The sequence below is a fragment of the Chlorocebus sabaeus genome, chromosome 1, assembly GCF_047675955.1.
Source record: "Chlorocebus sabaeus isolate Y175 chromosome 1, mChlSab1.0.hap1, whole genome shotgun sequence".
Taxonomy (NCBI): Eukaryota; Metazoa; Chordata; class Mammalia; order Primates; family Cercopithecidae; genus Chlorocebus; species Chlorocebus sabaeus.
Genome location: NC_132904.1, coordinates 8,612,332 through 8,631,504, shown reverse-complemented (window position 1 = coordinate 8,631,504; position 19,173 = coordinate 8,612,332). Strand labels below are relative to the sequence as shown.

The 19,173-nt window shown below is 56.6% G+C and overlaps 1 protein-coding gene across 1 annotated transcript; it reads right to left on the bottom strand.

Moving 5' to 3' along the window:
* Positions 1 to 1,241: 1,241 nt before the first annotated feature.
* On the bottom strand, positions 1,242 to 19,171 carry MAP3K11 (mitogen-activated protein kinase kinase kinase 11). The gene is made up of 11 exons (XM_073014662.1): positions 18,489 to 19,171; positions 17,028 to 18,326; positions 11,985 to 12,165; positions 11,637 to 11,785; positions 11,351 to 11,526; positions 10,976 to 11,219; positions 10,386 to 10,499; positions 9,645 to 9,780; positions 9,460 to 9,551; positions 2,867 to 3,241; positions 1,242 to 2,103 (listed from the first exon to the last, which is right to left on the bottom strand). The coding sequence occupies exons 2-11, from the start codon at positions 17,764 to 17,766 to the stop codon at positions 1,766 to 1,768; spliced, it is 2,544 nt and encodes an 847-aa protein (XP_072870763.1). The 5' UTR covers positions 17,767 to 18,326; positions 18,489 to 19,171; the 3' UTR covers positions 1,242 to 1,765.
* Positions 19,172 to 19,173: the final 2 nt, after the last annotated feature.

The following is a 19,173-nucleotide window of genomic DNA, read 5'->3' as shown; positions in this document are numbered from 1 at the left end:
CAAACGTGGTCCAGGGAGACCTACGCTGGGCTACTGTAGGCGTCCTGGATGGAGTGATTTTGGCCTGGGTAGTATGGTGGGAGAGGAATGGTGGCAGCTGGGAAGGATCAGGTGAGGGCAGGGGTAGGAGGTAGGGAGAGGACTCCAGGGTGCCCAGAGTACCCGGGCAGATGATACCCTTGAGCCTGATTGCCAGTTCTTCCCGAGAACCCTTTGTGCCTGCCCTCCTGACTCCCTGCCCCTGAACTGTAGAGACAGAGTCTGGCTGCCATGGGGCACCTGGGAGAGGGCAAGCGGGGCCTGGGTTCCAACTCCTCTAACCTCAGAGGGGCTGAGGACAGAGGCCGAGGAAGGGACCCTGCCCTTGGATATGGTGTGGGAGTGCCAGAGCCCCCATGGCAGTGTGAAGAGAACTGTCAGGGGTGCCAAATGCCATGGCAAGTCACGATGCTTGAAGGTGGCTGGAAGTTACTACTTTTTATCTTTTTTGAGACAGTCTTGCTCTGTCGCCCAGGCTGGAGTGCAGTGGAACAATCTTGGTTAACTCAACCTTTGCCTCCTGGGTTCAAGCTATTCTCCTGCCTCAGCCTCCCAAGTAGCTGGGACTACAGGCACCCGCCACCACACCGAGCATTTTTTTTTTTTTTTTTTTTTTTTTTTTAGGTGGAGACGGGGTTTCACCATATTGGCCAGGCTGGTCTCGAAAATCCTGACCTTGTGATCCGTCCGCCTCGGCCTCCCAAGGTGCTGGGATTACAGGCATGAGTCACCGTGCCCAGCCTACACTTTTTTTTTTTTTGAGATGGAGTCTTGCTCTGTTGCCCAGGCTGGAGTGCAGTGGCGTGATTTTGGCTCACTGCAACCTCTACCTTCCAGGTTCAAGCAATTCTCCTGCCTCAGCCTCCAGAGTAGCTGGGACTACAGGCATGCACCCCCAAACCTGGCTAATTTTTGTATTTTTAGTAGAGATGGGGTTTCACTATGTTGCCAGGTTGGTCTTGAACTCCTGACCTCATGTGATCCACCGGCCTTGGCCTCCCAAAGTGCTGTGATTACAGGAGTGAGCCACCACACCTGGCAGAGAAAAGCCTTGAATGACTCACCAAGGCTGGTGGATTTGGTCCCAGGAGAGGGATGCAGTGCAAGGCAAGGAACTGCCTATTGTTGGGACATCAGGACACCAGGGTTGCATGATAGGTTGGGTCACCTGGTTACCTCCAAGAAAGGTGACAGGCTACATGTGGGGAGACAGCTTTTGAGTTTATTTGGCTTCTGGCTTCATTGGATCCCGAGGCTAATACTCCAACCCTGGCTGGGGCAGCAGGAAGGCACCCAGAGAGCCCCGGCCCCAGATGACCCCCAGGGCAGGAGGCCCATGCTCTAAGCCCTAGGGCAGGGGCCGCAGTAGCAGGACTTGGTCAAAAGTGCTGGTGACAGCTGAGGCCGGCCCCTCTTCCCTGCACCTCCCCTCCTCCCTGCATCACCCCTGCGGGCAATTCCCTGAGACAGGCTCTGGTCCTCCCAACCAGCTGGGTACAGTGTCGGGCCCCAGTAGGGCAGGTGAGCTGGGAGGTTTCAGGTATGGGGGCACAGGCCCCCCATCCAGTGTGAAGGCTTCCTGTGCAGTGTAGTGTTCTGACCCCCAAAGCGGGGGTGGGGTCCCTGGGGAAACTGAGGCAGCTGCAGAGGCTGGCCCAGCTTCTGTTCCAGTGTATGCTGTGACTCCTCTAAGGCAGCTGGAGCTCGGGGGAGTGGCCTGGCCCACTCAAGGTCCCGCCTCCGGCACCCAAGGGGCCTGGGCACCCATGTCTTTGGTCTGTGCCTTGCAGTCCTGGGGGCCTCCCCGGAAGGGGTTGGCAGGTGGGGAGTCCCAGAAGGGGTCTGAGTCTGGGAACAAGGTCCAGGGTGCCCGGCGGGGTGCAGGCTGTGGCGAAGGCAGGGGAGAAGGCCGTGGCCCAGCCGACACAAAGCTCCAGGGATCAATGCGGCTGCGAAGGGGTGAGGGCCGAGGTCGGCTGATGAGGCCCAGGGGTGGTGAACGTGGGGTGCCTGGGGTGCCAGGAGCAGAGCGTGATGTCCCGGGTGGGGGTGAGACAGTGCCTCCTGTGAGATATAGGAGGGGCACAAGGTCAGGCAACTAACAACTCCTGAGGTCCCCAAGATACACTGCCCTGCTCTGGGCCTCAGTTTCCCCATCTGCACAGTGAGCTACTTGACTCAACTTCTACGGCCCTTCCTGCTCTGCGGTGCCTCTGTTTTTTCGTAATGGTTAGGAGTGAGGCCTCTGGAGCAGGCCGGCCTGGATGTGGATCCCGGCCCTGCCACTTACCAGCTGTGGGAGCTCTGGGTCCCTTCATCTCTGTGCCTTAAATTTCCTCATCTAAAAATGGGCCTCTAAGAGCACTTAGTTCTGTGGTTGTTATGACTGAATGAGACCATCTCGGGAAAGCCTTGTAAAGAGTACTTGACACAAGTAAGGAACCAGGAGTTTGCTACTATTATGACTACATATATGCTCTGTCGCCCAGGCTGGAGTGCAGTGTCATGATCACGGCTCACTGCAGCCTCAACCTTTCAAGGCTCACGTGATCCTCCCAAAGTGCTGGGATCACAGGCGTGCACCACTGCCTGGCCTTGATTACTTCTGTTATTTCACAGCAGGCATCGCCCCCACCTGCCTGGACCACCTGATAGCTGAATTTAGAACTCTGCTCCCTACATGGTCTTCAGTATCCCAAGCGCCTGGTTCAGGGTCCAGTAGATGACTGTGGTGTTGGCCTTGCCTCCCTGCATGTCCCCAGCCACTCCTCCCTCCCTGGGGACCCTCATCTCTCATCCGCGAAGCAGGCGGCCTCAGGCCACTCACCTCGGGGCTCCTCCTCACGTCGGGGGCTCTTGGCTGACCGCTGGCCTGCAGGAATACCCAGGTCCAGCAACAGGGGTGCAGGAGTGGGCGGGGAGTCCGGCGTCTTGGGTGAGAAGCGAATGAGCGGGGAAGGGGGCGGCTCGGTCGGGCAGGGCGCGGACATTGGCGTTGGGGGTGTTGTGGGGGGATCCCCACGCTCACGTCCTTGGCCTCCCGGTGGCTGCAGGTCGCGGCCGAGGCCCAGGGAGGCAAGCAGGGCGGTGCCACGCAGTAGCGCACGCTGGATCAGCTTGGGCGTCCCAGAGCTGCTACCGCGCTCTGCGGGAAGAGGCCTCTTGGGTTCTTCGGGCTCCAGGCTAGGCCGTAGGGGGTTACCTGCGGGGCGGAGGCGGCACAGGTGAGGGCGTGGCTGATGCACCTTCCGGATGAGGGCCCAGGACCTCTCTGCGGTCTTGGAACTGAGTTCTGCCCTCTACTAGCATCTTCCCTGGTCCCACAGGTCCCACGGCCTCCCTACCATGCACCACACTCCGGCCTTTCACAAGATGGGTGCTGGGAGGGGAGGGCAATGCAGGCGGAGGAAGCGACGGCAAAGCCTGATGGCAGCCAGTGACCCAGACCCCAAAGATGGATGGGCAGTCCCAGTGGAGGCAGGGCTGAGGCCAGGTCACGGTGGGCCTCCGTGGTCTGCCAGGGGCAACCTCCAGGTCCAGGGCCATGGCAGGTCCCACTGACTGGGACCGGCGCCCTGTGCTCTGTGCCCACCCGCTTCCTGGCTTGGCAGCCCTGCCCCTTCTGCCCACCCACCCCCACTCCAGCTGTAGCTTGTAAGATACACACAGTCAACTCTAACATACATGGCCGCCTTGAGGAACATAAAATCCCTGTCCCTATTCTAGAAAGGAGGAAAATGAGGTTCAGAGGGGTCAATACCTTGCCCAAGGTCACGGCTAATTTACAGAGTAGGTATTTGTGCCAGGCCTGAGCTGAATAACATAGGAGCATTATGTTGTCTGATCCTCATGCCCGGGGGTTCCAGGCTTAGAGGTTGAGGGCTTGCACGGAGCTGTACAGCCAGTGAAAGGTGGAGCTGGCTTCACCCCAGGCAAGGGCAGTAGAGCTTTTGCTCTCCACCATTTCCCAACCAGACTCTGCCCTAGATTGCAAGACACTAGTGTCCCACTTTCCAGTCTAGGGTTGGCCTGACTCCATTCTAGATCACTTGGGCAGGGATGGGGAAACCACTCATTAAGGAGAAGGGCCTCTAGGATGGGCTCTCACAAGCACTGATTTTGGCTCTAGAATCTGCTATGGCTCTCCACTGCCACTAGAAGAAAGTCTGGCCTCCTCCCTCTGCCTTTTCTGCCTTTCCGCTCCTGCCTGGAGTGCAAAAGCAGGTTGGATGTCGGGAGGAAGAAATATAAGGCTGGGAAAAGTGAGCTTCTACTACGAACCAGGACTCAGCTGACAGTCCCTTCTGTCAGCCACAACCCTTACTCAGACTCTCTGCCTCTTACCTCACCCAACTCCCACCCCGGCCACTACCACTGAAGGAACAAGGGAATCCTTCTAAAATGCAAACCTGTTAAAAGACAGGTCTCTGCTTAAAAACTACCCATCACTTCCAGCTTCATTCACTCATTCATTCAATCAACATCTACTGACCCATGTGCCTTGGCCCCTGTCCACAGCCCCAGTCCTGAGACTCCTTGGCTCTCAACTCTTCTCAGAGTTCAGCCAGGTTGCCTTTTCCTTGGGTCTGGTGAGCTGCATGCCTGTGCACACACTGTTTGCTCTGGTTGGCTGACCTTTCCCACCTCAGCTTTCAGTGACTTCTTACGTACCATTCAAGACCCACTGGGATGTCACTTCCTCTGTGAAGCCTTCCCAAAATCTCCCTGAACCTGCACAGTTATTGCTCATGTTATGCCTCATACAGGTGCTACTGGACTTGTGAGTCTGCCTCCTTCATCAGATGAGGTCAAGGCAGTGTTTAACATGTTGATGCCTGGCTCTTAAAATGCAAATCCCTGGGCCTGGCGCAGTGGCTCACGCCTGTAATCCCAGCACTTTGGGAGGCCTAGGCAGGTGTTCACGAGGTCAGGAGATCAAGCCCATCCTGGCTAACATAGTGAAACCCCATCTCTACTAAAAATACAAAAAAATTAGCCTGGCGTGATGGCCGGTGCCTGTAGTACCAGCTACTTGGGAGGCTGAGGCAGGAGAATGGCATGAACCCAGGAGGCGGAGCTTGCAGTGAGGCAAAATCGCGCCACTGCACTCCAGCCTGGGTGACAGAGCGAGATTCCGTCTCAAAAAAAAAAAAAAAAAAAAAAAATGCAAATCCTTGTTTGATGAAGAATCCATTTTTATAATCCTTGCACCAACCACATGAGGTTATTGTTATCACCCCCACTTCGCTGGTGAAGAACTGATCATTTACAGTGAGTTTAAACAGAAGAGGGGAAATCATGTTTAAAAAAAGCAAGGGCTGGCTGGATGCGGTGGCTCACACCTGTAATCCCAGCACTTTGGGAGGCCAAGGCAGGCGGATCACGAGGTCAAGAAATCGAGACTGGCCGGGCGCGGTGGCTCAAGCCTGTAATCCCAGCACTTTGGGAGGCCGAGACGGGCGGATCACGAGGTCAGGAGATCGAGACCATCCTGGCTAACACGGTGAAACCCCGTCTCTACTAAAACAATACAAAAAACTAGCCGGGCGAGGTGGTGAGCGCCTGTAGTCCCAGCTACTCGGGAGGCTGAGGCAGGAGAATGGCGTAGACCCGGGAGGCGGAGCTTGCAGTGAGCAGAGATCCGGCCACCACACTCCAGCCTGGGTGACAGAGCGAGACTCCGTCTCAAAAAAAAAAAAAAAAAAAAAGAAATCGAGACCATCCTCGCCAACATGGTGAAACCCTGTCTCTACTAAAAAATACAAAAATTAGCAGGGCATGGTGGCACACACCTATAGTCTCAGCTACTTGGGAGGCTGAGGCAGCAGAATCACTTGAACCCAGGAGGCGGAGGTTGCAGTGAGCCGAGACCCCGCCACTGCACTCCAGTCTGGGTGACAGAGCAAGACTCCACCTCAACAAAGAAAAAAAGCAAGAGAGGCTGGGAGCAGTGGCGCATGCCTATAATCCCAGCACTTTGGGAGGCCAAGTAGGGCAGATCATTTGAAGTCAGGAGTTCGAGACTAGCCTGGCCAACATGGTGAAACCCTGTCTCTACTAAATACAAAAATTAGGCCGGTGGTTCACACTTGTAACCCCAGCACTTTGGGAAGATGAAGCAGGCAGCTCACTTGAGGTCAGGAGTTCGGGACCAGCCTGGCCAACATGGCGAAACCTCGTCTCTACTAAAAATACAAAAAGTAGCTGGGCATTGTGGCACATGCCTGTAATCCCAGCTACGTGGGAGGCTGAGGCAGGAGAATCATTTGAACCCAGGAGGTGGAGGTTCTAGTGAGCTGAGATTGTACCACTGCACTCCAGCCTGGGCAACAGAACACCACTTCATCTCAAAAACAACAACAACAAAAAATTAGCTGGGCATGGTGGCACGTACCTGTAATCCTAGCTACTGGGGAGGCTGAGGGAGGAGAACTGCTTGAACCTGGGAGGTGGAGGCTGAAGTGAGCTGAGGTCGCAGCACTGCACTCCAGCCTGGGCGACAGAACAAGACTCCTCAAAAAATAAAACAAAACAAAAATAGCAAGAGAAAGCCGGGTGTGGTGGCTCACACCTGTAATGCCAGCACTTTGGGAGGCTGAGGTGGGTGAACTGCTTAAGCCCAGCCCAGCCTGGGCAACATGGCAAAACCCCATCTCTACAAAAAATACAAAAATTAGCCAAACACGGCATGCATCTGTGAGTCCCAGCTACTCAGGAAGCTGAGGTGGGAGGATCACTTGAGCCTGGCAGGCAGAGTTTGCAGAGAGTCATGATTGTGCCACTGCACTCCAGCCTGGGTGATAGAAATAGACTGTGTCTTAACTAATAGAAGAGAGAAATGAGACAAAGGGAAGAGAAGATAGGGTCCAGCAGACAAAATGAGAATGAACAGAAGTTCCTGCAGTCAATGGCCTGAGAAACTGAGGTTCTGAAGGGTAAGTGACTTGGTCAACATAATCCAGCTAGGATTTGAATCTGCCTCTAAACTTCCTGGCAGCAAGAGTTAGCAACTCTGTTGTTTAGGAGAAAGCTGCGTGACTCTTCTTGACCCAAAGATAGACAGAGGTGAAACTGCTTCTGTGGGGCCTCATAGGGAGGACACGGCCACATAGTTATTGACTCCAAGGCAACAAGCTTCACAGGGCAGTTGCTATCAGTGTAGCTGAGTGTACCCTGCCAATGTGCCACTCCTTGCAACCAGCTCTCCAGGGGCCAGAACAGCCCGCTGGGGACAGGGTGATGGGGTGTGGCTTATGCCTGGGACCATCTCACAGGGTCTGGGATCTCTGTGAGGTTCCATTCTTTGATTCTTAACTGGGTTTCTGTGGGTGGCTGTGAGGTCAATGTCATTTATTTTCACGGACCCAGATGGTGTGTGGAGTGTGGAATTGGGCTGGGGAACCATGTGCTCAGCCAGCCACTGAGCTGCGGCAGCTGACATCCTTTCGGGGCAAGTGGCAATCCATTTCTTCCTCAGCCAGGAAGGGCATTGGTGTTCAGGCTGACAGACCCTTATCAAGAACGGTAACTACCATGGTTTCCAGTGCTTTCACGAAACCTCAGGCAGGTGGCCTTCTGGCCACACATCTGCAATTTCATATTGTGGGAGCATTCGTTGTATCCCTGGGGGCTGCGGCTCTCTCAGTTTGCTGTGGCTGAACCAAGAAAGAAGGCATTTCAGATATCTACGGGCACAGACTTCTACGAAGTTATGATGCCATGAAATATTTCGAGGAGATGAGGAAGGCTGGTATCTCTCAGAATGCAAAGTGATTTTGGAATATGAAGAATTTCTTTGGGTTGAATTACTTAGAAGTTTGTCACTGACCTGAACTATTCATGAATACATGAGCTAACAGTTTCTCTTGATAAATAATTAACAAATTCTTTGGATAAAAAAACATGGGGCAACCTTGAGAACGATGGGGTCCAGACCCCTTGTGCCCCTGCTTCTGGGAGCTCAGGGCCAGACGGTTCTGCGGAATAGTCAGGACCTGCTTCAACCTACACACCTGGGTTGACAGGCCCTCAAGTTCTCCTTTGGCCCATCTGGCCTGGTACATTTTAGAGCAAGTGAGTTCAGGAAGCCCCCTTGGCCTTCCAGTTCTCAGTTCAGTCCCTGCAGGACAGATGCTGGGGGCACTGCAGCTGCTGGAGCAGCAAATGGCGGGGCGGATGGAGGCCTGGGGCTCTGCCTCTGTGGTCAGACAGACAGACGGACTTCGGTTCAAATCTCTGCTCTACTGGGTGCCTTACATCAAACCACTTCATCGCTCTGTGCCTCAGTTTCCTCATTGTAAAATGAGGCCAATACTACTACTCCCCTCACAAAACTGCTTGGCACATAGAAGAGACCCAACAAAGGTTAGCTGTTGTTATGACTATCAAATGTAGCTCAGGGAATGATAGTGATGGGCTGGGTGGGATGGGAGGAGTTTAAACAGCTTGCTGAACTCGACTCTTCTGAGAGCGGCTAAGCGGGTCCTACATTCTGGCTGTGAGCAGCAGGTGTGGGGGCTCTGAGGATGGTCCCTAGGTTGGCACAGGGACTCACAGGCAAGGGAGGCCGTAACTTTCTGGCCTCAGTCAGAGCTGGGCAGTGTTGGGCTGAGTGAGCCCTGCTCTCTGCCTGACCCTCTGGGTTCCTAAGCAGTCTGTATGTGAGAAGCCCTTTCTTCAAGTGAAAGCTTCTGAGCTCACTACAAGCACGGGAGCTGAAATCTCTCTGGGTTCAAATCCTCAGCTGGGGGTTTAAGGTAGGTTACTTCACCTCTCAGAGCCTCAGTTTCCTTATCTGTAAAATGGGGTAATAGTAGCCCCTCTTCATCAATGCTTGAAGGGAATGCCTGGCACAGTAGGGCAGTTACCATCACGGAGAACAGAAAGGCCCTGAGCTCTCCTGGATGTGGTGAGAATGGGTCCTGGATCCTGCCTGCTCAGCCTTCTCATTCTCTTCTTCACCTAGGGGCTCCCAGAAGGGACTCTGAGCAGCACAGTGTGGCTGACACTAGTCTGGCTCCACCTAACACAGGCTGATTCCTTCCTGTCTCTGGGCTCAGCTTGCCTTAGTACCAAATGCTGGGTGGGCTTCCTGTCTTCTTTTCTCCCTGGAGCCTGCTAAGGGTACAGGGGCTGCCACAGGGACAGGGAAGAGCCTTCTTACAGGCCAGCTCTGAACAAGGGGATGAGACTCTGGGCCCCGAGCCGAGGCCTGGGCTGTATGCCGCTTGATCGTGGGCCTGTAGGTCAGACCTGGGTTCCAAGATCAGTTCTGTCCTGTCTCAGCCTTGGTTTCCTAGTCTCTAGAATGAGAGCAACCAGGGCAGGATTCCTGCTTTGCCTGCTCACCTCTCATGGCCTCCCCAAGGTGCCCACGGAAGGAACTCAGTCAGATTCTGCCGAGGGAGGAAGGCCACTCACCATTGAGTGCTGGGGGTGTGGAAGGAGATCCTAAGGGGGATGAGTCATCTGAATCCAGGTACCATGTGGCTTCGTCCATGCGGGACCTTCTCCTGGTGATGGGAGGACAAGGAGGGGTGCTTTAGGAATTCCAGGACTTGGAGAAAGCAGATGATGCTGGGTTTGGGGGGCACTCAGGTACTCACCTCCCATTCTGGGCTTCCCCAGGCTTGGGGGAACTGGGACCCCAAGCCCAGCATGCTCGCCGCTCTCCATTGCTTGAGTCCTCCAGACGTCGGGGGGACTGGCGGCCCCATGCCTGGCCTGGCTCTGCAGGCTCCACTACAGGGGAAACCAATGGAATTGGAGATAATCTTTATCCTCCTTCCATCATCAGAGTCAGTCTTCAGGGGTAACCTTTACAGTATGGGGAGCAGGGTGGGCCCTGTACCATTCCCAGGGTGAGCTTTGGGCAAGATAGATAGGTTTGGGTTTATCACCCCACAGTGGGGTGGGGCATCTCATCTAGCCCTTCAGCTGACATTTGCTAGTTAGTAATTAGTACAGACAAGGACACCAACTGCCTGGGTTTGATTCTGGCTCTTCCACTTATTAACTGTGTAGCAAGTTACTTTTTTCACTTTTCTCATCCGTAAAACTTAGATTAACAATAAAAATAGCAACCTAATAAAATTATTGCAAGATATTAATATTAGTAAAGCATTTAAAAAATTAGTAGTACAGTGTCATACAATTATTTGACTAAAAAAATAAGTACAATTAATGCTGCCTGGGAAGTTCAGAGATAACAGTCTAGACCTAGGGCAGGGAGCCTGGGGGCAGACGGAAAGAGGGGATAGTGAGTGGGATCCACCTCCAAGGATAAGGTCTGAAAGAGAATAAGGGGCTGGGATACGGAAAGGGGCATGAGAGGCGAGGTTTCTTACACTGGATGGCCCGGAACCGGGGGAAGGTGGGCGAATCCCCAGGCCCGACCTCGAAGACGTTTCTCCTCCGGTCAAGGCCGGGTGAGGCCTGCACGGTGATGCGGTGCTTGAAGTCTGCGGTTTAGGTTGGGGGGAGCAGGGTTCAGGTTTGCGATGAAGGAGAGCCAGGACCCCAACTTGCAGGGGCCCAAGGCCGGCTCCCAGGCCGCACAGGAAGCGGCACGGTGGCTATGAGACTGTTGCCAGCCTCACTGCTTTCTTGGGCCGCTGGTTCTGGATAAGGAAAGCTACTCGTCTGCGTCGGAGATGCCCGGGCGCCGGCCCGCCCCGCCCCCTAGACCTTCCCAGAACTTTCGTGAACCCCACCCCTTCCCGGTCGCAGCTACTCCCCGACCGACATGCAAATACTTCCGCCAGAACCCGCCCACAGACAGAAAAAAACACTCCTGGCCCCACCCCTCCCAGCCTTCACCTCTCGGGCCCACCCACAACACCCTAAACCAATCCCAGCGCGGTCAGCACACAGATCTGGCTCCACCCCCCCGCCCTCGCAGCCAATGGCGGGGGATGCCCCGGGGCCCGCCCCTCACCGAGTGGCATGCTGATGCGCTCGCCGCCGTCGCGCGCCCGGAGCTTGCTGCGCTTGAATGTGCCGCGGCGGCGGCGCACGTGCGGTCGCTCGCGGTCCACCTGCTGCAGCAGCAGCGTCAGCTCGCGCTCGAACACTTCTAGCTCCCACTGGGCCAGCAGGTGCTCGCGCCGCCGCAGCTGCTCCGCCTGTGACCTCTGCTCGCGCGCTGCTCGCGTCAGCTCCTCCTCGCGGCTCAGTAGTTCCTGCGCCCGAGACAGCGAAGAAGAGGTCAGCCTGGCACCTGGCACCGATCCCGGCGGAGCCCGTCCCGACTCTGCCCCAGGAAGATCAGGGAGACACTCCTTCCAACGCTGGGTCCCCTGATTCCTCACACCTTTTCCTTGGCTCGCAGCTCGTCGAAGAGACCCTGGATCTCGCGCTTCCAGCCTTCCTGCATGGAATGGAAGGAGTCTCGCGGCATTTCCCGTAGGACCTGTGCCTCCAGCGCCTCCAACTGCTGCAGGATGGAGGCGAAGTCGGGCCTGCGGTGAGGGTCCTGCGCCCAGCAGTCTAGGGGCACGGCGTGCAGCGGGAACAGAATAAGAAGGGGTCTGTGGGTGGATATGTCCTGGACCAGGGAGCTCTGCCCCTCACCTGCTCCCCCCGCCCCGTCCTCTTACCTGCCATAAGCTGTGCGAAGGGCTCGGGGCAAGTGGATGGGATGGGCAGTGTGAGCTTGTTAACAGCTACGCCATAGGCCACAGCAAGGCAGTCAATGCCACGGTACGGCACCTCCCCGGTCAGCAGTTCCCACAGCAGCACCCCAAAACTGTGGGCGAGACAACAGGTCTGTGTTCCCTTTTCTCTCCCAACCCATACCCCCTTACTGCCACTTCACCCAAAAGCAACTAGGAGCTAAGTGGTTTGGATCCCTGTCTCTGGACTTGGCCCAGCCCTAGACTTAGGCAGCCACCTCTGCCCTCTGCAGCCCCGTAGCAGCCCCTGTCCAGCCCCACCGAGGGCCGCACCTCCAGACGTCACTGCCCTTAGAGAAGGTGGAGGCCTTGATAACCTCAGGAGCCATCCAGGCGTAGGTGCCCGCGGCACTCATTTGTGTGGTTTTGTGCCACTCTCGGGCCAGACCAAAATCGGTGATCTTCAGGGTCTTGTGCTCCATGTCGTCACCCTCAATGGGCTGCAGCAGCAAAACTAGAGAAGAGGGGCTAGATTGTGGATGCTCCAGGATCAGGTGGTGGGGACAGGGTAAGAGCTGGGAGCAAACTCATCTGATGGACATCCTGGCTGGGTCCTGGGGGCACAGAGGTGACTTGGTCTAGATCTTGAGGACCTACTTGAAGTCAGACATTTTTTTTTTTTTTTTTTTTTGAGATGGAGTTTCGCTCTTGTTGCCCAGGCTGAGTGCAGTGGCAACATCTTGGCTCACTGCAACCTCCACCCCCCGGGTTCAAGCGATTCTCCCGCCTCAGTCTCCCAAGTAGTGGGATTACAGGCATGTGCCACCATGCCCGGCTAATTTTGTATTTTTAGTAGAGACAGGATTTCTCCATGGATCAGGCTGGTCTCGATCTCCCAACCTCAGGTGATCTGCCCGCCTCGCCTCCCAAAGTGCTAGGATTATAGGCGTGAGCCACCGCACCTGGTCGACGACAGACATTTCACACTCAGCCCTAGCACTCAAAACCATTTATGAGCTAGATAATATTTTTCACATTTCACAGATGAGGAAACCAAGCAGGGAAATGACTTGGCAGAGGTCATACAACAAATACAGCAGAGATTACAACCTGGTCTGTGTGGCTCTGAAACCAGTGTTCTAGCTTTTCCCTAAGACTACACTGAAACAAAATTGGCAAGGTAGCAACTCTGGGCTTTTTTTTTTTTTTTTGAGATGGAGTCTCGCTCTGTCACCCAGGCTGGAGTGCAGTGGTGTGATCTCCACTCACTGCAAGCTCCGCCTCCCGGGTTCATGACATTTTCCTGCCTCACCTTGCGAGTAGCTGGGACTATAGGTGCCTGCCACCCACCGCGCCCGGCTAATTTTTTGTATTTTTAGCAGAGATGGGGTTTCACCATGTTAGCCAGGATGGTCTTGATTTCCTGACCTTGTGATCCACCTGCCTTGGCCTTCCAAAGTGCTGGGATTACAGATGTGAGCCACCGCGCCTGGCCTGGGCATTTATGGCTTTGATTTCAAGAGAGGTCTGTGAGTGTCCTGTCACTTTGTTGAGGAAGGAGCGTGAATGAGAACCCCCCTTGGAGTGGGGAGCAAGAGGGAAGTTCTTGGTGAGAAAAGCAGCCCAGCAGGTACCACAGGCCCCTAGTGCCCACATCACACTGTGGCAAGTACAGCCACTTCCAAGGCAAAGATTCCAAAAGATACCTACCGATGCAGTTGGAAGGGAAGAGAAAGGGTGGGGTCCAAGAAAGTGATGGTTCTTGGCCACAAAGGAGGAGCCTGGGGTAAATGTAGGCGTGGATGGTCAGACGTGGCAGGGGCTCGTGGCTTTAACCCAAATGGGGCCACCGTACTTGGTACAAAGAGGAGAAACAGCAACTTGCAAATCTCTCACCAGGACAGGAATGACTCAAGTGAGAGAAGTTTTCGAGGAATAGAAAGAGGACAAAGTCATAGAGTCACGAAGGGTCTGAAGGCCCCTCTACTTTGCTGGTTACAGCCAACTGCACTGTGGAAGAGAAGCGATATCAAGTCAACCATGTTTCTGGACCCGTGTCAGGGCACACCTCTCAGCTCTCCTGCCCCATGTGACACGACTGTCATGGGGGCAGCATAGGGCACAGGGTGGAGCAGATGGGAAGGGCACCTCATACAGCCTGGTGAGTCAGGGAAGACTTCCCAGAGGAGGTGGCAGAACCAGGGTGCTCATTTTTCAGGGCTTAAAGCCACAAGCCCTGATCCTGCTGCTGGCCAGCCCACCTGGGCCTTGAGGAGGCATCTCGCACTGCCGCCAGCCGTCCCCGCTGCCCCACCGTCCTCAGCCCCCACAGCCCCTGGCTGCTTGGCTGTTTCTGCATCCTCCACCTTCAGCCATTTCAGCGCTGGTGCTTCTCAGAGCATGGCCTCTCCTCAACCTCTGCCCACAGCCCCTGGCTGACTCAGCCTCTTCCAGGTACCAGCTCCCTCTCCCTACTGGCATCTTCCACATTTGTAACTCCAGGCCAGACAAATTGGTTCAGCTACCCCTCAGCAGCTCTACCTAATGTCCAGGTGCCCTCCATGACCACCTTTACTATCCCGGCATGCCCAGTAGGTTTTCCTGCAACTTTTCCTAATCCAGAGAATGGTCTCAAAATCCACCGACTCCTCTGAGCCAGACCCTGGAGCCAAATCCTGAACACTTCATCAAGCCGAGGATGACAACAAAACCCTCCTCAGACGGCTGTCACGAGCACGAAACAAGACCACACTTTTAAAGCTTTTGCATGGGGGCTGCCACCTGGCAGAAGCATCCTAAAGGCCAGTTGTCCTAAAGCTCCTATCGTATCTCCACCCTCCTCTCCCTCCTCTGTCACTCCTTACTGCCAGCTTCACAATAGCCTCCGGTCTGGCTGCTGGAGGCTGGGGACCTGACCGTTTAGCAAGCCCCGCACAAGCTCATTCCAAAGGGGAAACGCAGCAGGCTGGGGCAGTGGGTGGAGTGGAAATGGGCACTTCCCCTGGTGCCAGGGCCCAACTCCCCCTTTGAAGACCAACACTTGCTGCTGCTTGGCCCGGTCTCCAGCCACTTGTGGCATCCGAGACTGGCAAAGTGCTGTTCCAGTATCTCAGGCCGAGTAGCCACTCTCCACCTTTTTCAGGTGGGGAATCTGAGGCCCAGAGAGGGGCAGCAACTCACCCAAAGTTTCAGGACTTCTTTGTGCTTGTGGCCTTTCTGCTACCTCCCCGCTCCCGGCTCTGCCAGCTGCTAAGCCCCATCCTCTGCTTTCTCTCCAAGCTGCCTCTCTGTGCTTTGAATTGTCCCAACTCCAGCTGCTGTTCTGGTGTCTGATGTAGACCCCAGGCATGGGAGGTCAGGGGTCACCCAGAGGAGAATGGGCCAGAGACCCCGAAGCTAGGGGAAGCTCTCAGTGCCCCTTTAGGGCTCCCTGGCCTCTGACAGGGACCTGGCCACCAGCTCCCTCCCTAGGCTGGCCTCTGTGGGGCTTGGGAGTGGCCTGGGCAGCTCACGCCTCTTCCTCTTCCCTCCTGTGGTCCCTACTTCTCCTTTCTGGGAGGCCTGGGCCAGGTCTCCCACTTGGGAGGGGGAGTCCTTTTGGGGAGAACTGGGGGAGGTCAGGCCCAGGCCGAGCTGGCTGGTCAGTCCTGTGACTCGTGGGCCTGGAGAATTCCCCCTCCTCTCCCCGCCAGGCTTCCTCACAAGGCCCCCATTGTCCAGGAAAATCATGCCATTGTTTCCTGCCTGTGCCCCCCCAAGCCCAGGGACTCCCCCCACCCCAATCCCACAGACAGCAACTTGGGCCTAAGACTGGGGTCTCCGAGGTTAAATGCCAGGCTCAGGGAGGCTGAGGGCACCTTGCCTGCCCTTTACCACCAACTCCCAGACTCTGAGAGGGAAGCAGGGGAACTAGAGGGGAGTGGGGCAGCAGTTCCAGGCTCCTTCCTCCCGCAAGCCCTCCACCCCCAGCTCTTTCCTCCCCTGCAGGCAGCTGGGCTAGGGAGGGAGCAGGGGCTGGAGCAGGGACAGGAAGCCGGCTCAGGGCAGCAGGAAATGCAGGAAGCAGTGGGGAGGGTGGGGAGCAGGGGCCTGGGCTATTGTTCCATTTTTTCTGGAAAGAAAACGGAGGAAAAACAGAAGATGGGAGTCCCCTCCCCCTGCGCCTTCGGGGAATCCCCCTCAGACTGGGGCAGGTAGTGGGGGTCCCTAGATAGAGCCCAGCGTTGAGGCTGAGAGGTGGGAACTGCACCTTACTAGGGATGAGAAGAGTGGGTGGGGTGGTTGGCAGGCCTGCCCTGGCTCCTCCGGCCCTGGCAAGAACTTGGATATCTGGGGCTCAGCACTCTGTTTCCTGCAAGCCCCTTGTCCATGGTCAGCCCAGGCCAGGAGGCTCAAAATATCCACATGGACCCCCCTCTAAGAATGTCTCATGCTTTTCCAATGACCCCACTGAGCCTGGCCCCTCCTGCATTTCCTACTGCTGCTCTCCAGCCTGCACCCTGGGCTCTAGGAGGCCCCTGCTTCTGGTCCCTGCTGTGTGCTAGGTCCTGCTTCCATGCCTTCGTTCTCTAAATGCTGCGTGCACCAGGAAGCCCTCTGAAGCTACCACTTGCTTCTCTTGGGCCGTGATGGAAAGCGTGTTGGGGGCTTAAAATGGTGGGAGATGGAGTCTCCCTTAGCCCAGCACTCCCACCCCAAGCACTGATTCCAGGCTAGGCCCTCTTGGGGATCCAGCCCTCAAATGTCCATCTCCACGGCTGAAGACCTGCTGCGGGTTGGGGATCGCAGGTCAGGCTTGCCCAGGCTGTTGAGCTGTTTCACTCTGCCTTTTTACAGAGTCTGAAATTGAGGCTCCGAGTTGGAGTAATGAGCTAGAGGTCATGCAGCCAGGGAGGGCTAGGCCAGAATTCCAGCCCTGGCCTTGGCCTTGACGGCCAAGGAGGGCTTCCCCCTCTGAGATATCTGTTCTGGAGGAGCTGCCCATGATGACAGGAGAGGACAGAGCACCAACTCCACGAATATGAATTTAGGGGAGGAGAAGATGGGGAGCGCGAGCTTCCAGAGGACTTCCTTGAGGTGGGAGCCAGAGCTGGGCAGGATGCTTATGGCCCGCCTGAGAAATCCCAATTTCTTAACTTGTCCAAACCTCAGCTGCAGGCTGGGGTCAAGGACTTCTGAGGCTGGGACAGGAAGACTCTTCTGGGTGCCTGGAGCTCTGTTTGGGGGCTAGCTTGAGCCCATGGGTACCTGGTCAGCTGGGACCCCCTAGGGCGAGTGCTCCTACCTGCAGCAGACCCTAAGCTAGGCTCAGTGGAAGGTTGGGAGCAGGTGTGTGCCAGAGCCATGCCACCCGCAACCATGCCGCCAGAAACTCACTGTTGTTGGACTTGAGGTCGCGGTGGATGACGGGCACCAGGGCCTCGCAGTGCAGGTAGTGCATCCCACGGGCAATCTGCACAGCCCAGTTAACCAGCACATGGGGAGGCACGCGCCGCCCTGCCAGAGCTCGGCTGAGGGGTCCACCAGCTGCATACTCCATCACCAGGCACAGGTTGGGCTCCTCCAGGCACACAGCCTTGAGGGCAATGATGTTGGGGTGTGCTAGCATGGCGAAGAGCCGGGCCTCCTGGCGAACACTCTCAGCTGTCACACTGATGTCCTCATCGGGGTCCTGGCGAGCTGCCTTCACAGCCACCAGCTCACCTCGCCAGCTGCCCCGGTACACCTTGCCGAAGCCTCCAATGCCGATCACCTCCTCCAGCCGCAGCTCCTGGAAGCTGGCCACCTCGCAGGGGGGCGGGCCGCCACCCCGAGACACATAGTTGGATGGGAAGATGCCCACCTGGCCACCCACCTGGCCTGCCCACCAGCCCTCGTCTCCTGAGATGGCTGCGTCCCGGGACAGCACCTCCACACGGTCACCCTTCCTCAGGGCCAGCTCGTCCTGCCCACTGGGCTCATAGTCGAACAGGGCTGTCCACACTGGGTTGGCATAACCCGCTGCCTTTGGAGACCCCTCAGGCCGGCCTCCTCCACTGCCCCCACCACCCCCGCTGCCACTGCCATTCCATGACCCTAGAGGGCTCTTGAGGAAGAGGCTCTTCAAGGGCTCCATGGCCGGGAGCCGGCGTTGGGATGTGTGGAGGACCTTCTCTGGGTGCCCGTGGTCCCCACCCCCGCTGGCTGCCGAGGTCCTAGTCCCGGAACCTGGGCATCCGGGCCCCGGCCCTCAGCCCCAGACCCACGCCTCTCTGGGGAGCCAGGAGTGTCGCCTCCCGGCCCCCCGCATCTCGGGCTTCTGGAGGAGGGCACCCAGGGCAGTGTGGTCAGGCCGGGGGGGTGGGGCCCCGGGGCCTCCGACGCCTCACCATGGCTAGCTTGGAGGGGCCCGAGCTTCCCTCGGTCCTGGAGCAGTCCTGGGAGCCTGGCTTCGGCCCCCGCCAAGCGTAGGGTGGGGCCTCCAGGGGCAGCGCCTCAACTCCGGTTGGGTCTTTTTGCGCGGGGGTGGAGGGAGCGTTCACAGTTGGGCCCAGACTGCCTGTTCCTGGCCCCGGCTCCTTTGGTCCCGACGGCTCCGACCCCGCTCCCTTCTTCCTCCTCCCTTTGTACTTTGGCCTCGGGGGCGGGAGGCAGAGGTGGAGGGTGGAGTTTCACTTTTTTCCGCTCTTCTCCCTCCTGCAGGAAACAGCATCAGATGACGCGGGCGGCCTGCACCGCTCCCCTCCCAGAGGCTCCAGCAGGGGAGTTCCCGGGTAGGCGGGCCAGGAGAGGCAGAGGAGGGAAAGGGCAGAACCAGATTCCCCATCACAGCAGGCTTTGAGATATAGAAAGAAAAACCTCCAGCTGCGTGCTCTGCTGGCCAGGGTGCAGGTTGGTCTCTGCTAAGGATGGGCCATCTCTGTCCTCTGCATCCGCACTGGCGTCAGCAAAACGGGGTTACAGAACCACACTTGGGAAGGGGGTGAACCCGAGTCTGGTCTTGGCTGCGAAGTTGTGGGACTGTGCGATCCATCCATTCTGAGCCTCATTATTTTCTTTCTTTCTTTCTTTTTTATTTTTTTGAGACGGAGTCTTTCTCTGTCGCCCAGGCTGGTATGCAATGGCGCAGTCTAAGCTCACTGCAACCTCTGCCTCCCGGGTTCAAGCGATTCTCCTGCCTCAGCCTCCCGAGTAGCCGGGCGGCCGGCTAATTTTTGTATTTTTGGTAGAGACGGGTTTCACCACGTTGACCATGCTGTTCTCAAACCCCTGACCTCGTGATCCGCCCGCCTCGACCTCCCAAATTGCTGGGATTACAGGCGTGAGCCACCGCGCCTGACCATTCTTTTCATATATGATATGAGAACAAGAAAGCTCTGCCTCTCAGAGCTAGTGGGATGGGGTGGGGAAGACTGGAGGACAGTCGGAACTGGCTGCACCTCAAGCTCTTGGAGTGGATTGTCTAAGGTTCTGCTCTTCTCACCTGGGAAACAATCCGCTTCTTCATATCCCTTCCCCATTGGCAGAATCCTGAGACTTGTCC